The sequence below is a fragment of the Magallana gigas genome, chromosome 7 (genome assembly GCF_963853765.1).
Source record: "Magallana gigas chromosome 7, xbMagGiga1.1, whole genome shotgun sequence".
Taxonomy (NCBI): domain Eukaryota; kingdom Metazoa; phylum Mollusca; class Bivalvia; order Ostreida; family Ostreidae; genus Magallana; species Magallana gigas.
Genome location: NC_088859.1, coordinates 49323468 through 49337102, shown reverse-complemented (window position 1 = coordinate 49337102; position 13635 = coordinate 49323468). Strand labels below are relative to the sequence as shown.

The 13635-nt window shown below is 34.4% G+C and overlaps 1 protein-coding gene across 1 annotated transcript; it reads right to left on the bottom strand.

Moving 5' to 3' along the window:
- Positions 1 to 8105: 8105 nt before the first annotated feature.
- Positions 8106 to 12848, bottom strand: LOC105340401 (uncharacterized). Its single transcript, XM_011446426.4, has 6 exons — positions 12372 to 12848; positions 11968 to 12279; positions 11478 to 11786; positions 10179 to 10263; positions 9799 to 10004; positions 8106 to 9487 (listed from the first exon to the last, which is right to left on the bottom strand). Exons 1-6 carry the CDS (start codon positions 12523 to 12525, stop codon positions 9195 to 9197), a joined length of 1359 nt encoding a protein of 452 aa, XP_011444728.3. The 5' UTR covers positions 12526 to 12848; the 3' UTR covers positions 8106 to 9194.
- Between the last annotated feature and the right edge of the window lie 787 nt (positions 12849 to 13635).

The following is a 13635-nucleotide window of genomic DNA, read 5'->3' as shown; positions in this document are numbered from 1 at the left end:
ATTTCTGGTGCAGTGCTTCTTGAGAATAAGATTTTTTAAACATTTTCCTATGTATTTCTATGTTAAACTTTGAACCCCGCCTGGGGCCCCAGTTTAAGTCCGAGGGTCACGATTTTTACAATTTAGAATCTTCACTATATATACAAGCTTTTGTGTATGTATTGGCATTTCTGGTGTAGTGGTTCTTGAGAAGAAGATTTTTTAAACATTTTCCTATGTATTTCTATGTTAAACTTTGAACCCCGCCTGGGGCCCCAGTTTAAGTCCGAGGGTCACGATTTTTACAATTTAGAATCTTCACTATATATACAAGCTTTTGTGTAAATATTGGCATTTCTGGTGCAGTGCTTCTTGAGAAGAAGATTTTTTAAACATTTTCCTATGTATTTCTATGTTAAACTTTGAACCCCGCCTGGGGCCCGAGTTTTGGTCCGAGGGTCACGATTTTTACAATTTAGAATCTTCACTTAGTATACAAGCTTTTGTGTAAATATTGGCATTCCTGGTGCAGTGGTTCTTGAGAAGAAGATTTTTTAAACATTTTCCTATGTATTTCTATGTTAAACTTTGAACCCCGCCTGGGGCCCCAGTTTTGGTCCGAAGGTCACGATTTTTACAATTTAGAATCTTCACAATGTATACAAGCTTTTGTGTAAATATTGGCATTTCTGGTGCAGTGGTTCTTGAGAAGAAGATTTTTTAAACATTTTCCTATGTATTTCTATGTTAAACTTTGAACCCCGCCTGGGGCCCCAGTTTTGGTCCGAGGGTCACGATTTTTACAATTTAGAATCTTCACTATATATACAAGCTTTTGTGTAAATATTGGCATTTCTGGTGCAGTGCTTCTTGAGAATAAGATTTTTTAAACATTTTCCTATGTATTTCTATGTTAAACTTTGAGCCCCGCCTGGGGCCCCAGTTTTGGTCCGAGGGTCACGATTTTTACAATTTAGAATCTTCACTATATATACAAGCTTTTGTGTAAATATTGGCATTTCTGGTGCAGTGCTTCTTGAGAAGAAGATTTTTTAAACATTTTCCTATGTATTTCTATGTTAAACTTTGAACCCCGCCTGGGGCCCCAGTTTAAGTCCGAGGGTCACGATTTTTACAATTTAGAATCTTCACTTAGTATACAAGCTTTTGTGTAAATATTGGCATTCCTAGTGCAGTGGTTCTTGAGAAGAAGATTTTTTAAACATTTTCCTATGTATTTCTATGTTAAACTTTGAACCCCGCCTGGGGCCCCAGTTTTGGTCCGAGGGTCACGATTTTTACAATTTAGAATCTTCACTATGTATACAAGCTTTTGTGTAAATATTGGCATTTCTGGTGCAGTGGTTCTTGAGAAGAAGATTTTTTAAACATTTTCCTATGTATTTCTATATATGTTAAACTTTGAACCCCGCCTGGGGCCCCAGTTTTGGTCCGAGGGTCACGATTTTTACAATTTAAAATCTTCACTATATATACAAGATTTTGTGTAAATATTGGCATTTCTGGTGCAGTGGTTCTTGAGAAGAAGATTTTTTAAACATTTTCCTATGTATTTCTATGTTAAACTTTGAGCCCCGCCTGGGGCCCCAGTTTTGGTCCGAGGGTCACGATTTTTACAATTTAGAATCTTCACTATATATACAAGCTTTTGTGTAAATATTGGCATTTCTGGTGCAGCGGTTCTTGAGAAGAAGATTTTTAAAGACATGCACCCTATACTCACTGTTTCGCAATTATCTCCCTTTTGAAAGGGGCTGTGCCCTTTATTTTAACAATTTATAATCCCCTTTCCATAAGGATGCTTTGTACCAAATTTGGTTAAATTTGGCCCAGTGGTTTTTGAGAAGAAGTTGAAAATGTGAAAAGTTTACAGACGGACGGACAGACAGACAGACGGACGGACGGACGGACGACGGACAACGGGTGATCAGAAAAGCTCACTTGAACCTTCGGTTCAGGTGAGCTAATAAAAACTTGAAAGAGAAGAGTCCGGGTGGGATAGGAGAATCAAAGTACTGAAGTACTGAAAACCGAGCTCTTGGTGTGTCTTTATGCATATTGTGTAGTAAAGACTGAAAATCTCTCTCTCTCTCTCTCTCTCTCTCTCTCTCTCTCTCTCTCTCTCTCTCTCTCTCTCTCTCTCTCTCTCTCTCTCTCATGCTTTTAATGTCGACAAAGCGTCAGAGAGACCAAATTTTGTATGCGGCTATAAACAAAATATGTCTGTCTAGTAGAAGTTGCTGCCTTGAATTTTGCAACAAGCGTTATATATTCAATCCCCATTTCTTCAACGCGCGGAGTAGTTCATGGAAATTCATGCGCATTGTATGTGTCCAAATTGCAGAGTTTTGCTTTTAAAACACGTTATTAATAAGAAAACTAAAAAAGATACACTTTTGACAAAACGTGACTCTTTGTGTAAATATTTGGTATAGCGGAAGCTTTTACTTTGACTCTGTTTGTTTTTTTGTTTACTTTTGAAGGTGTGCTATTTATGGTAACATTGGGGATTTGCCTGCTTATAGCCAGGGCTGCGTTCAAGATCGTAGCGGCTAGGTAGGGCTACGTAGCGGCTACGTTGTTGAACGGTAAGCTAGCCCAGCCCCTATAGGTAGAAATTCGTAGCCTAAATATTTTATGCTAAGCATCTAATTCAAGATGGCCACCTTAGTTACCACTTTGTAACAAAGACGAAATCTATTTATATAGTGATATTTTATTCACCCTTTAAGTTATAATGAATCTTAACATATATATTTCCGCTTGAAATTAACAAATTATGACAATGTAATAAGTCTTTAGTTGAATATTTCCAACTTCAAATCTGAGACCTAGCGGTCCGTTCAATAGACCTAGATATCTACGACCTAGCGGCTAGGCTAGCAGCTACGATCTTGAACGCAGCCCTGGTCTCTGCTTTCAGCAGAGCCCGGCTAATAAAATGATATCAGCTTTATTATTGATTATGACCCCCCCCCCCCCCAAAACACACCCCGGCAGATTGAAGCTGTTCTTTTTCAGCTGAAAAAGTCGTATGGTTATTTATCGGTATAACGTTTTAGTTTGATTGGAAGTTCTAAAATTTTGAACCCACAGAAAAAAGCTCTAATCCTTGTTCTTATTCACTGTCCAATATAGTTAGAACTGAGTTCATGTTTAAACATGTTAAATGTACTATATCTATGTACCGTTTAAAGTTCCGCTTTTGTTCGCGAAAATTACCATCGCCTTAATTCATAAATGTAAATCTTTTTATAGCGAAAATTTCGTGGTTTTTAAAACAAAAACAAAACTTATTTGAATACTCACGATTGTAGCTACCGACACGGTTAACATTTCGCAATTGTTTTTCCTTATATTTCATAAGTATCCCCGTATTGTCCAAGCCTAGGCCCTAGGGAATCTTTTTTTTTTAAATTGAAAATTATATTTTTTTTTAAAAACGGGAAAATAGAGGCAGCGATTTTATCAATTTGTCACATCAATTCAGAGTTCCACTTAAAGATAACATTACGATTAACCGACCTCATAACTAAATGATATTTCCTGTTCAATTTTTTTTAATAAAAATTCGACAGTTTAATATTATACAATTATTTAATGCTTGAGCAGTCAATAGACCAGAATATTTTTCCCTTGGTGCAGGGAACAGCTCAGTATGATCTATTGCCCGAGGCCAAGGGCCGAGGACAATAGATCATACTGAGCTGTTCCCTGCACCAAGGGAAAAAATTATGGTGTATTGACTGTTCAAACATTAAATAATTGTTTTATTACCTAATTCCTTTTTTAGTTTTCGGGGTTTACCATTTGCATATTGCAGATGGTTTTCGTGACATTATGCAATATACTCAGATTTTTTTTTCATCTTTTACAATCACAAAACCTGTTACATGCATTACAATATCTCAATTTAATATTAGTTTACACAAAGAATGGGGAGTCTTCAACCCATTAGATTTTAAATAGTCTTTTACCTTATATAAAGCTTTAAAACTGTTGATTATTTGATACTCCATTTTGATAACATTGAATTTGGCTTCACCAAGTACTAAAAACAGCGTCTATGTAAAGGAACATTCCCTGAGAACTATCGAAAGGATGTAACATTAACATACCCGCGTTCTGAAATACGTTGCCGGTCCAATAGATCGCAGTCTATTGACCGGTGTAACGAAGAATATTGACCCGGGTTGAAAATTGACCCGGGGGTCATTTTTCAACGTTGAATATTGACCCGGGGGGTCATTTTTCAACGTTGAAAATTGAGACCAAAATCGTGAAATTTATACCCGGGGTCATTTTTCAACGGTATGAGAAAGATTTTTCTAAACTCTGAAGACATCGACACGTTGAAAATTGATCCTGTTGAGAATTGACCCCAAACTCAGAGTTTTGATTTGAACTGGAACTTACTATACACAGTTTAAATGTACAATCATGCACATATTTGAAAGTTTTAGTTTTAAATGTTCATATATTGTCCGATACATATGCGGACGGGCTAATTTCTTTTAGGTTGATAGGTCCAATTAATCATTTAATTTTGAGACTGACAATATGATATCCATTTATTATTACTATACTATGTAAATAAAGCTAAGAAAATGACCGTTTGCTTCGGAATGGAACAGGCGAGTAGGGCTAGAATACTTTTTGACATAGATGACAATGTTTTCATTCCCTCATGTGAAAGAATTTTAAGTTTCAACTTGTCATAATCTCTGATAAATATATCTAACAAATGTATTGCCCGTTATTGTCACTTTTAAGGCAATTCAACAGAGCTTTATTCGACAAGCACTTGGCATTGTATTTTCTAATATTTGAAAATATAACCTCTGTACTGTTTTATTGGGTAAAGGGTATATATATTTATATCAAGACAAAAAGATATAATGTCAGATACCTATGCTTAATTTGAAGAAGTCAGCATCGCTGACAAAAAAATAAATGAATGGTTGTCATATTTTTATCTTTTTTTATGTATACTGTATTATACATATATACTTAACAATAATTTTTCATAAACTTGTCGGATTAACTTTATTGAAGCACCATCCAATTTTCTGCATATGCAGAATCATAGTTCTTTTTTAAAAATGCAATTTATCTAGAACTATCATTTTGAGTTTTCAATTCCATTAATTAGAAACACAGGCAACTGACGTAATATATTTCCTCAAAATTAAAAACACATAGCATACAGCAAAAATGTTATCAATTAAAAAAAAAAAAAGTAGGTTTATACATGTTATAGTTAAGTTTAAATTGGTAAATTTTAAACTTTTAATGTAACACATACATGTATAATCTTAGGTCGAATGAGCTTTTTTACTATCTACCACTATACACTTATTACAATAGCTTTGCTCCGTCTACATGTAAATTATGGAATAATCTTCATGCAGGAAAGAAAATTTCATCAACTTTATCTTTCTTTAAGTCTAAACTTAAAAAACAAAAATTTCAGTAAAGGCAATAGGAAATATTATTTTACGTCAATTACGGAATAAAGCTAGTAAAGCTTACTTTAAGGATTTTTTAAACTGATGGGAGTCGATGTTTATAGTGTAGGTCTGCATCTGAAGTAAATGTGATTTTTCAATCACATTCAGGAAATGACGCTGAATATTTATTGTTGTATTTGTATATCGAATAAATGGTTTCCTCAAGTACAGCTAGGTGATCTATAATCATATACAATTATAATATTACTAAATCACTCTCATTCTCTACATTCACTCAATAAATTTATCTTTAGTTAAATAATATTTAAATTACACATATTTGATTAAAATAACTCACCAAGTATAACAGCAATATAAACTAAGATTATAGTCTGAAGCTTATGAAGCTTAATAATTCAACCGTCTGTCTTGGGTGGCGTCGTGAGATTAAATCAAAGTTCGTGCTAAAAATTCGATAAATCAAACGGACATGCGCACTCACTCACTTAAACCCGAAAAACCAGTCAAACACACCCATTCATTCACTGATCCACCCGCCAAACGTAACCACGTGACCTCTTGTACTACCATCATACTATGAATGATTGTATGAGTGAATGAAGCGATGTGAATGTAAACAAATGAACAATGGGAAATGAAAACACGAAATGTTGAAATAAGTGAACGCAAATATGAATACTAATTAACTAAAATGATTTATCCTGTGACATCGACATATACAAATATTCTTAAAAAACATATATTTTTTAAAGGAATATATAGATATCACACAAAACAGCAATTATACGCGAAAAGTTTATTATGAATAAAATAGTTATTACATATTTGAAGGGATAATATGTAAATTAAAAATATTCATTTATAAAGTTTCATTTTTAACCCCCCCCCCGTTGAAACATATAAATATAAAGAATAAATATGTATAAACTTGTAATTTTTAATTAAGTAAACTCAAGTTATAATATTGATTCCTTATTTTGTGCTTCTTTGCTGTTGAATTTTGAACCGGTTTCATGATCAAAATTCCACGATGCGGGTCAATTTTCAACGGATTAGGGTCTTTATTCAACACCTTTCGTCTCATTATTCAACGTGGAAAAATGACCCCCGGGTCAATTTTCAACCCGGGTCAAAATTCTTCGTTACACCGGCGGTCCAATAGATCGTAGTCTATTGACCAGCGGTCTAATAGATTTGCAGTCTATTGACCGGCAGTTCAAAATAGACGCAAATAATTAATTTGTAATAAAACAACAAAATCCCTTTGATTAGGTAATAAAACGTAATAGAAAGCTCAGATGTGTAGTGAAATTGCGTATATTATCTTTTGAAACCTAAATCCATTCCGATTTATTACCCTGGGCATGCGAAAAATTTAACAGTGAAAACGAGACTGAAAATTTATACGAGCAGTTTCCGCGATAAATTGATAGTTTCGCGTTATATCGCGAGCGTAACAAGTTTTCCCGAAAGGTTCGCGTTACATCGCTAAAGCTACGTGTTGCATTCAATCTGAAAATGTCACATTTAAGCGCAATAGTTACACCTTTAATCTAGTAAATTTGCATTTACTCCAAAAGTAACTCGCCGATCGAAAAAACATTACTATTTTAATAATCGCAAAAATAAGAGTTTCCAACTTTATTCCTTCTCGAAAAGACACGAACTTTCTCGTATCTTTGCGTTAGTTATGTGACCTCAGTAAGCTTATGTATTATTTTTTTAAAATTAAAACCCCAAATAATTTTCTACAATTTTAAAGTAGTAAATCTGTGGTTATTACAGCGAAATGAAAATATTGAGTAGTCAACTGGGTATATTAAGGAGGTCAGATCATCTCCAGCCTATTCCACCTTTCCACTACAAAGAAAAGGTGCGACGGAAAGGAGCAAGGTGATACGATAGTACTGCAACTCTGCAGAATCTAAAGCTGATCAAAGAAGCAAAAATAACTTTAGTACATGTACTACATTGCAAATAAAAAAAAATTGCAAGCCCTGGCAATATCTGGAGGGGGTTCAGAGTATTATATTCTTTCCTAAAGAGAGTTATGAGAAGACAACGGGGGAAACTTACAGGTACTTCGCGATTTACACATATCTAGTTCATGGCGACTAATTTTAGCAAGCTCAAGTATAGAAATATAAACAAAATTTCGATGCACTTTATGACTAGTTTGCATCGAGAAATATTTGCAACGACGATATTCTTCCACTTCAATATATCAGTTCCTTGGAGGAATGCTATCATTTTGCATTTGAAGAGAAATTGACCAAGTAGCCAGTTTTATTACTTAACGAATAATATACATTATGCCTGTTCCAGAACTGTTTCATATGATTTCTTTTTACAACCCCAAAGCAGAGACATAAATAATAACATTTATGTCCTTGTCCAAAGTGTAAAAAATTAAAAAGAAGATATATTTGATATTTTTTATAAGTTTAAAAATCAATGACAGTTTGATTTAAACCAGGAGTACAGTTCACTTTTCAACAATATAACAGGTTAAACAAATACATGTAAAAGTACACTTAAATATTAATTTAACTATAAATAAAAGTCGATAGGATATCCCATAAACACACACACATGTATGTCAATAAATTTACATATGACATGTGCATGTTTAATTACAACAAAATACATGTATATTTAAATTTGCTACATTGAAGAGATTTAGACAATGGTCAATGCATCATAGATTGACTATCATTTATGACATGACCTTGACCTGTGACTTTGACAAATTGAGACCACATCTAGACAACAGGTAAGTAGAGTAACGATAACCTATCAAATTAAGGCATGTTACCTGGACTCATATAGACAATGAAATGCATGTCACATGGCAAGATGAATTTGCTGTAAAGACAGAAATTCACCCCAGGATCATGAGTCAAAATTTGTACACAATCCTATTGACTTATGGTTGAATAAATAAAAAAATGAAATGCTTCAAAATGTCTCTCTATATAATGTTTCTAGTTACAAATTATCAGCGTACCATAATTTTTGGATACATTATCATTTTATGAATGATTGAAATTTGGAAAATTTAAAAAATGCTTCATGATATCATTGCCTGGACATACAATGTATTTGGTTGTGTTGTTGAACAGAGAATTGGTGAAATGATCATGGCTAATAACACAAACATAGCCTATACATGTACATGGCACATGAGATGTGTATGTTGTTAATCAAATTACTACATACCACATCAGAACATGTACTGTTATTATTTTGTGGGTTTTTTTTCATCTATTAAAAAAACAATACTGCAACCACTGCAATTCACACTGTGTAAAAACTCATCAAATCTTTTTAAAAATTGGGCAAAATAAAAGAGAACAGCATTTTGATCTGGACCCAACATGAACCAATGGTTCTCATAAGTATGTAAATTATAAATGGTTGGAATAAAATTGAAAATAATAATATGAATAATATCAAATCAATATTTACATTTATGGTAAATAAAATCTCAGTAGATTTGTTTCACCTTAGATAAAGTTAAAAGTATATGATTGCATTGAACAGTTCACAGGCATTGCATCACTCACAACACATCCTAATATCAAATTAACTTATATACCTTGTATCACGTTTGTATCAATTCATACACCAGATAATCAACACCTAAATCAAGTATTGAACTAATACTATGAGCACCACATGTTTTTTCTTTTCCCTTTAACAAGACAGAGAGGACTCAAGTCATCACAATTCTTCGACTGCCCCGTATGATTTTGCGGATGTTCTTTGATATTTGGCAAGTCTGTGTCTCCTTATGTACTCATTGCGCTGAAAAAAACTGCTCAAGCCCCTCCTGAACCTACTAAAGATCTGTGACCCCGAGGAATCCATATCAGGATGGAAGTCAAAGTTCGCAACCTCCACGTTTGATTTCTTGCGGAGTCGCACTACGTACGCGGCGCCAGCCACCACCACAACCAGGCCCAGCATGCTGAAAACCACAGGCACCACTAACGTGGTCAAAGTCTCTGATGCTCCTTAAAAAATGCAAGAAAATCAAAAAATGTTACTAAGGAGGTCTACTCATTCCAAAAGGAACACCATCTTGTATCTAAACTAGCTTTTCAGTAAAGACAAATCTAGAGTAAAACACAGTTATTGTAAAGCCCAAGGGAGGAGCTATTTTCTTTGGTTAGTACTGTAACTTTATATAAACTCATAATGCAATTCTTCAAGATAATAAAAATGACTTTGCTTCACGCATAAATTTGTTTTGAGCGTGTTTGCTGTAACTGTGTTTTACTGTCCTTTCTCCTCCACTGATAACTGATCCTGGCCGGCCACTTACCTCCACCATTATATACAGACAGCACCCGACTCTGTCCGCTCACAGCACTCACATCATTGGTCACATTGACCTGGACAATATACTGGCCCTGAGACAGGGAAATCTCCGGGGTCAGGAACCACCCTCCTGACAAGGGCTGGTCACATGACCTGTTGACTACACTGTTGTTGTTGAGATCCATAATCCTCCAACACACGGTCACATCACTGCAGACAATTGTAAGACAAGGAGATTTAAACAAACATCTAATATGGTCAATTTACACAAATATGAATATATTTTTAATATAAGGTATTACTCTTGGACAGGATGGAAATAGAAGGAGATAAATTTTATGCAATGGTGCTATATTTGTTATGTATTGGAACTGTGACTCTCACCTTCCATCATAAGTGACATTGAGGGTAAATGGTTTATTTGTGACCATCTCAGAGGCAGACATGATCTCAACGGTCTGAATCTCTTCTGTAAAATAAAAGGAAATACCCCATTTCAATCTAATTTTAGTACACATTAATCTCTTTTGATTTCTATCTATACATGTAACATTTGCTTATGCAATAGAGGGATTGGCAGGAATGTTAAGTTTCCTCTTCCTTCAAAGTACTTGTTTTGAAAAAGAAAATAGTTCCTTTTGTGTAAATCCCTTTTAAATCATCGTCGGAAACCCACGGTCGGTCTCGCTTCTCTTACCTAGTAAGAGAAGCGAGACTGACCGTGGGTTTCCGACGATGTGTAATATAGGATACTATTACATGTATCATATCAGTCAGTAACATTTAATTAACCCCAAGTCAAGGCAATATGTTATTAAAATGCTAATCTGCTTTCAACATCTGCAGTGATGGCACAGGTCCAGCCAGGTAACTGACTCCATTCTCCCCACCTGTACCAGGTGCGACCTGTATCAGAGACAAGGTTGACTTGAAGGCTTCACTCATTTCTGGTCAATATAAGTATAAAGCTGTGAGTTACACGGTAACTGTTCTGGGATGTTGGTGTTTACTTAGCGATGTACAAAGGTTGATACTTTGTGTGACGTACAATCATTTTATAATACACAGAGGCATGCAGGTCACGGGGTTAGTGTGTTATCTGAATTGCAACTACTGGGTACAACACAAATCCAAGTTGATAAACATCAACATTAATTGCTCTTTTTGTACTGGTGTTACTAAAGATTGCCTTATGCGCACTAAATTAAAATCAATTAACATTTTTTATACACTTTTTCAATAATGAAACAAGGACTGAATTTTTTTTTTTCAAAAGTAAGTTGCAAAATCATTTTTCATTTGATTACAGGAAAGCATTTTTGAAAATACCTGTAAAAAAATAAACAATGAAGATATTACAGATATTTGAAAACAATGTTATCATTTCCCTTTACACATGCTATTTAAGGAATGATTTGCTATCTAACCAATGTAAACAAGGAGTGCAAAACTGTGTAATATCAACATTTGAAGGACAATAAGGGACGGTTTGTTTTAATTTTTATCATGCATGCATGTATGAAAGTTGATACTGAATGTGTTGCATAATAATGACAATATATATGTAAATGATTGTATAAAATCATGATAATTTTAATTTAGTAAGAAATTTTGATAAGAAATCCTCAATTACCAATACACATTCTGCTCATGTGAGATAAAGGAAAATGAAAATGTAATCACCTTCAAAATAAATGTGTTTAAGCCAACTTCTTTTTAAGGTTTTGTGCTTTCCAAAAGAATCCATGGTAACCTCAACAGTGAGTCTACATAATCCAGTTTTGTTGTGAACAAACTCGAAGAAGTTCCTGTTTTCTTCTGTTTCAATATGCCGTCCATCAATGAACCATTTAAACCAGAATGTTGGTGCAGTAGGAAACTTGTCTGTTAAGTTAACACTGTATTGCATTGTTCTGTCTGTGCAGAATACACTAGGCTGTGTTTTATTATAGGTGTGATTTTGATAAAGGTGGGCTATTCCATTTAGGGAGGCTGAAAATAAAAATAAAAAGTTTAACATCAATAAAGCATTTATAACAAGATCAAAAATTAAGAATTGTCAGTCTTTGCAAATATTTGGGTTGACAGGTCCCCATTAACCCCAGAAAACTGCAGTTTTGCAGTCATGGATTATCCAGTATCATTTTGCAAATTGGTCATAAATATAATCTACCTGTTAATTCAAACAGTGTATAGTTCTCTGCAACCTTCACATAAAACTCCTTGTGCCTTTTGTAGACACACACTTTCATTTTGTATTTATTGGGCAGTATGAGGTCTGAATCAAATATGTAGGAAGAAATGTTGCTCTTGTAGTTGTTGGTTGCTTCCAGACGCTCATTGTTGTCGGCGTCGTTCATCCAGTGGTACAGAAAGCGCTTCTTGTCTGTCACTACAACATCTGTCGACAACTCAGCCAGGAAATCAATCTGTGAACCAATCACTGCTGGTCCCGTGTTTGATACATCAACCTTAAACTTCTCATCTGCAATATTTATGAAATTTAATGTCATTATAATCTACTTTCAGTTTAACTAATTTACAGAACTGTTGAATCAATTTAAATATTATCCTTACCAAATATAGCTTCAAGGTTTCCCTCTTCGCCGATGTTTGGATACACAACTTGTGTTTTCAAACCGTGCTTTACAATAAGTTCATCACAGCTTCGCATGGCACAGTTTACATGGTAAACCAAGAGCAGTACCAGTGCAAGTTTTGACATTAACATGGTTCTGAGTCTGTGTTTAACTGGACTCGGTGTTTAGAAGTTGGTTGTAAATTTCTTCACTCATTTTTACCGTTCCCCGTTGTCTCATCACTACAATTCTCCGTTACATCTCCTCAACATCACCAGTACACGAATGTCACATGCGTTGACAGGTGGACAAACACGCGGAAATATTTTGTAAATACGTAATTCACTCCGCCCACCAACCACCAGCATCACACGTTTTCATTAAGTTGTTCGTCAAATATTCGTTTAGATGTGTATCTATAATCTGCTAACGTTCGTGAATGCCTTGGTTTTCAAAAAATAATTTACGATCTTGCATGAGCCTCTGATTAAGATTGAAATACTTTTACTTCACAATGCATTTATCACAGTTTCGCACGGCGCAGTCTAAGAGCAGTAACGCTACCAGTGCCATTCGGATAACCAGAGACATGTTCAAGATTTATGTCTTTGCTGTAACCGATAAAAAGATTATTTTCGGTTATCAAAATAGCCGAGTAGTTACGATTGTACCAGTGCAAGCACAAGTGGCCCATAGACCACATTGCTTAATTAACTGTCATAAAAAAAATTAACTACACCCCCCCCCCCAAAAAAAAAGAAAGAAAAAGAAAGGAAGGCCGGTCTAAATCTAACACACTCTAACTTTAATTTTTCATCAAATCATCAATCAAAATATCTAACATTTTCTTCATAATTTTTAAAAATTTCTTTGTAAGCTGTCAAAAGTGTAATAACAGCTAGGGACGTCCCTGAAGAGAATGACTTATCTAGCTAGGCTACATATATAACAAAATTAAAAATTATATATTTACTCTAGCCTGCTTTTATACGAAAGACGAATAGGGCATTTCTTTTCTTGTAAGAACGAGATAATTAACTCGTAATAACGATATATTTTCTCGTAATAACGAGATAAAAAAAAATTGTGTGGCCCTATTCGTCTTTCGTACTTATATATAGTATATATGTGATTATAGATTAATCCAACACCCTAATTTTTCTAGGTCCCATTATTGATTACAAATACAAATCTGCAATAATTTCATTAGGAAGTTTAATTATAGTAACATTACAAATTGTAGTTTGCTTGATATTGAGTAA

Excerpts from the sequence above, each read along its gene's own strand:
- LOC105340401 (XM_011446426.4), bottom strand. The coding sequence starts at position 12,525 with ATGTTAATGTCAAAACTTGCACTGGTACTGCTCTTGGTTTACCATGTA. Across the intron at positions 11,787-11,967 it reads TACACTGTTTGAATTAACAG|CCTCCCTAAATGGAATAGCC; the intron begins GTAGATTATATT and ends TTTTATTTTCAG. Across the intron at positions 10,264-11,477 it reads TAAACACATTTATTTTGAAG|AAGAGATTCAGACCGTTGAG; the intron begins GTGATTACATTT and ends TTTATTTTACAG.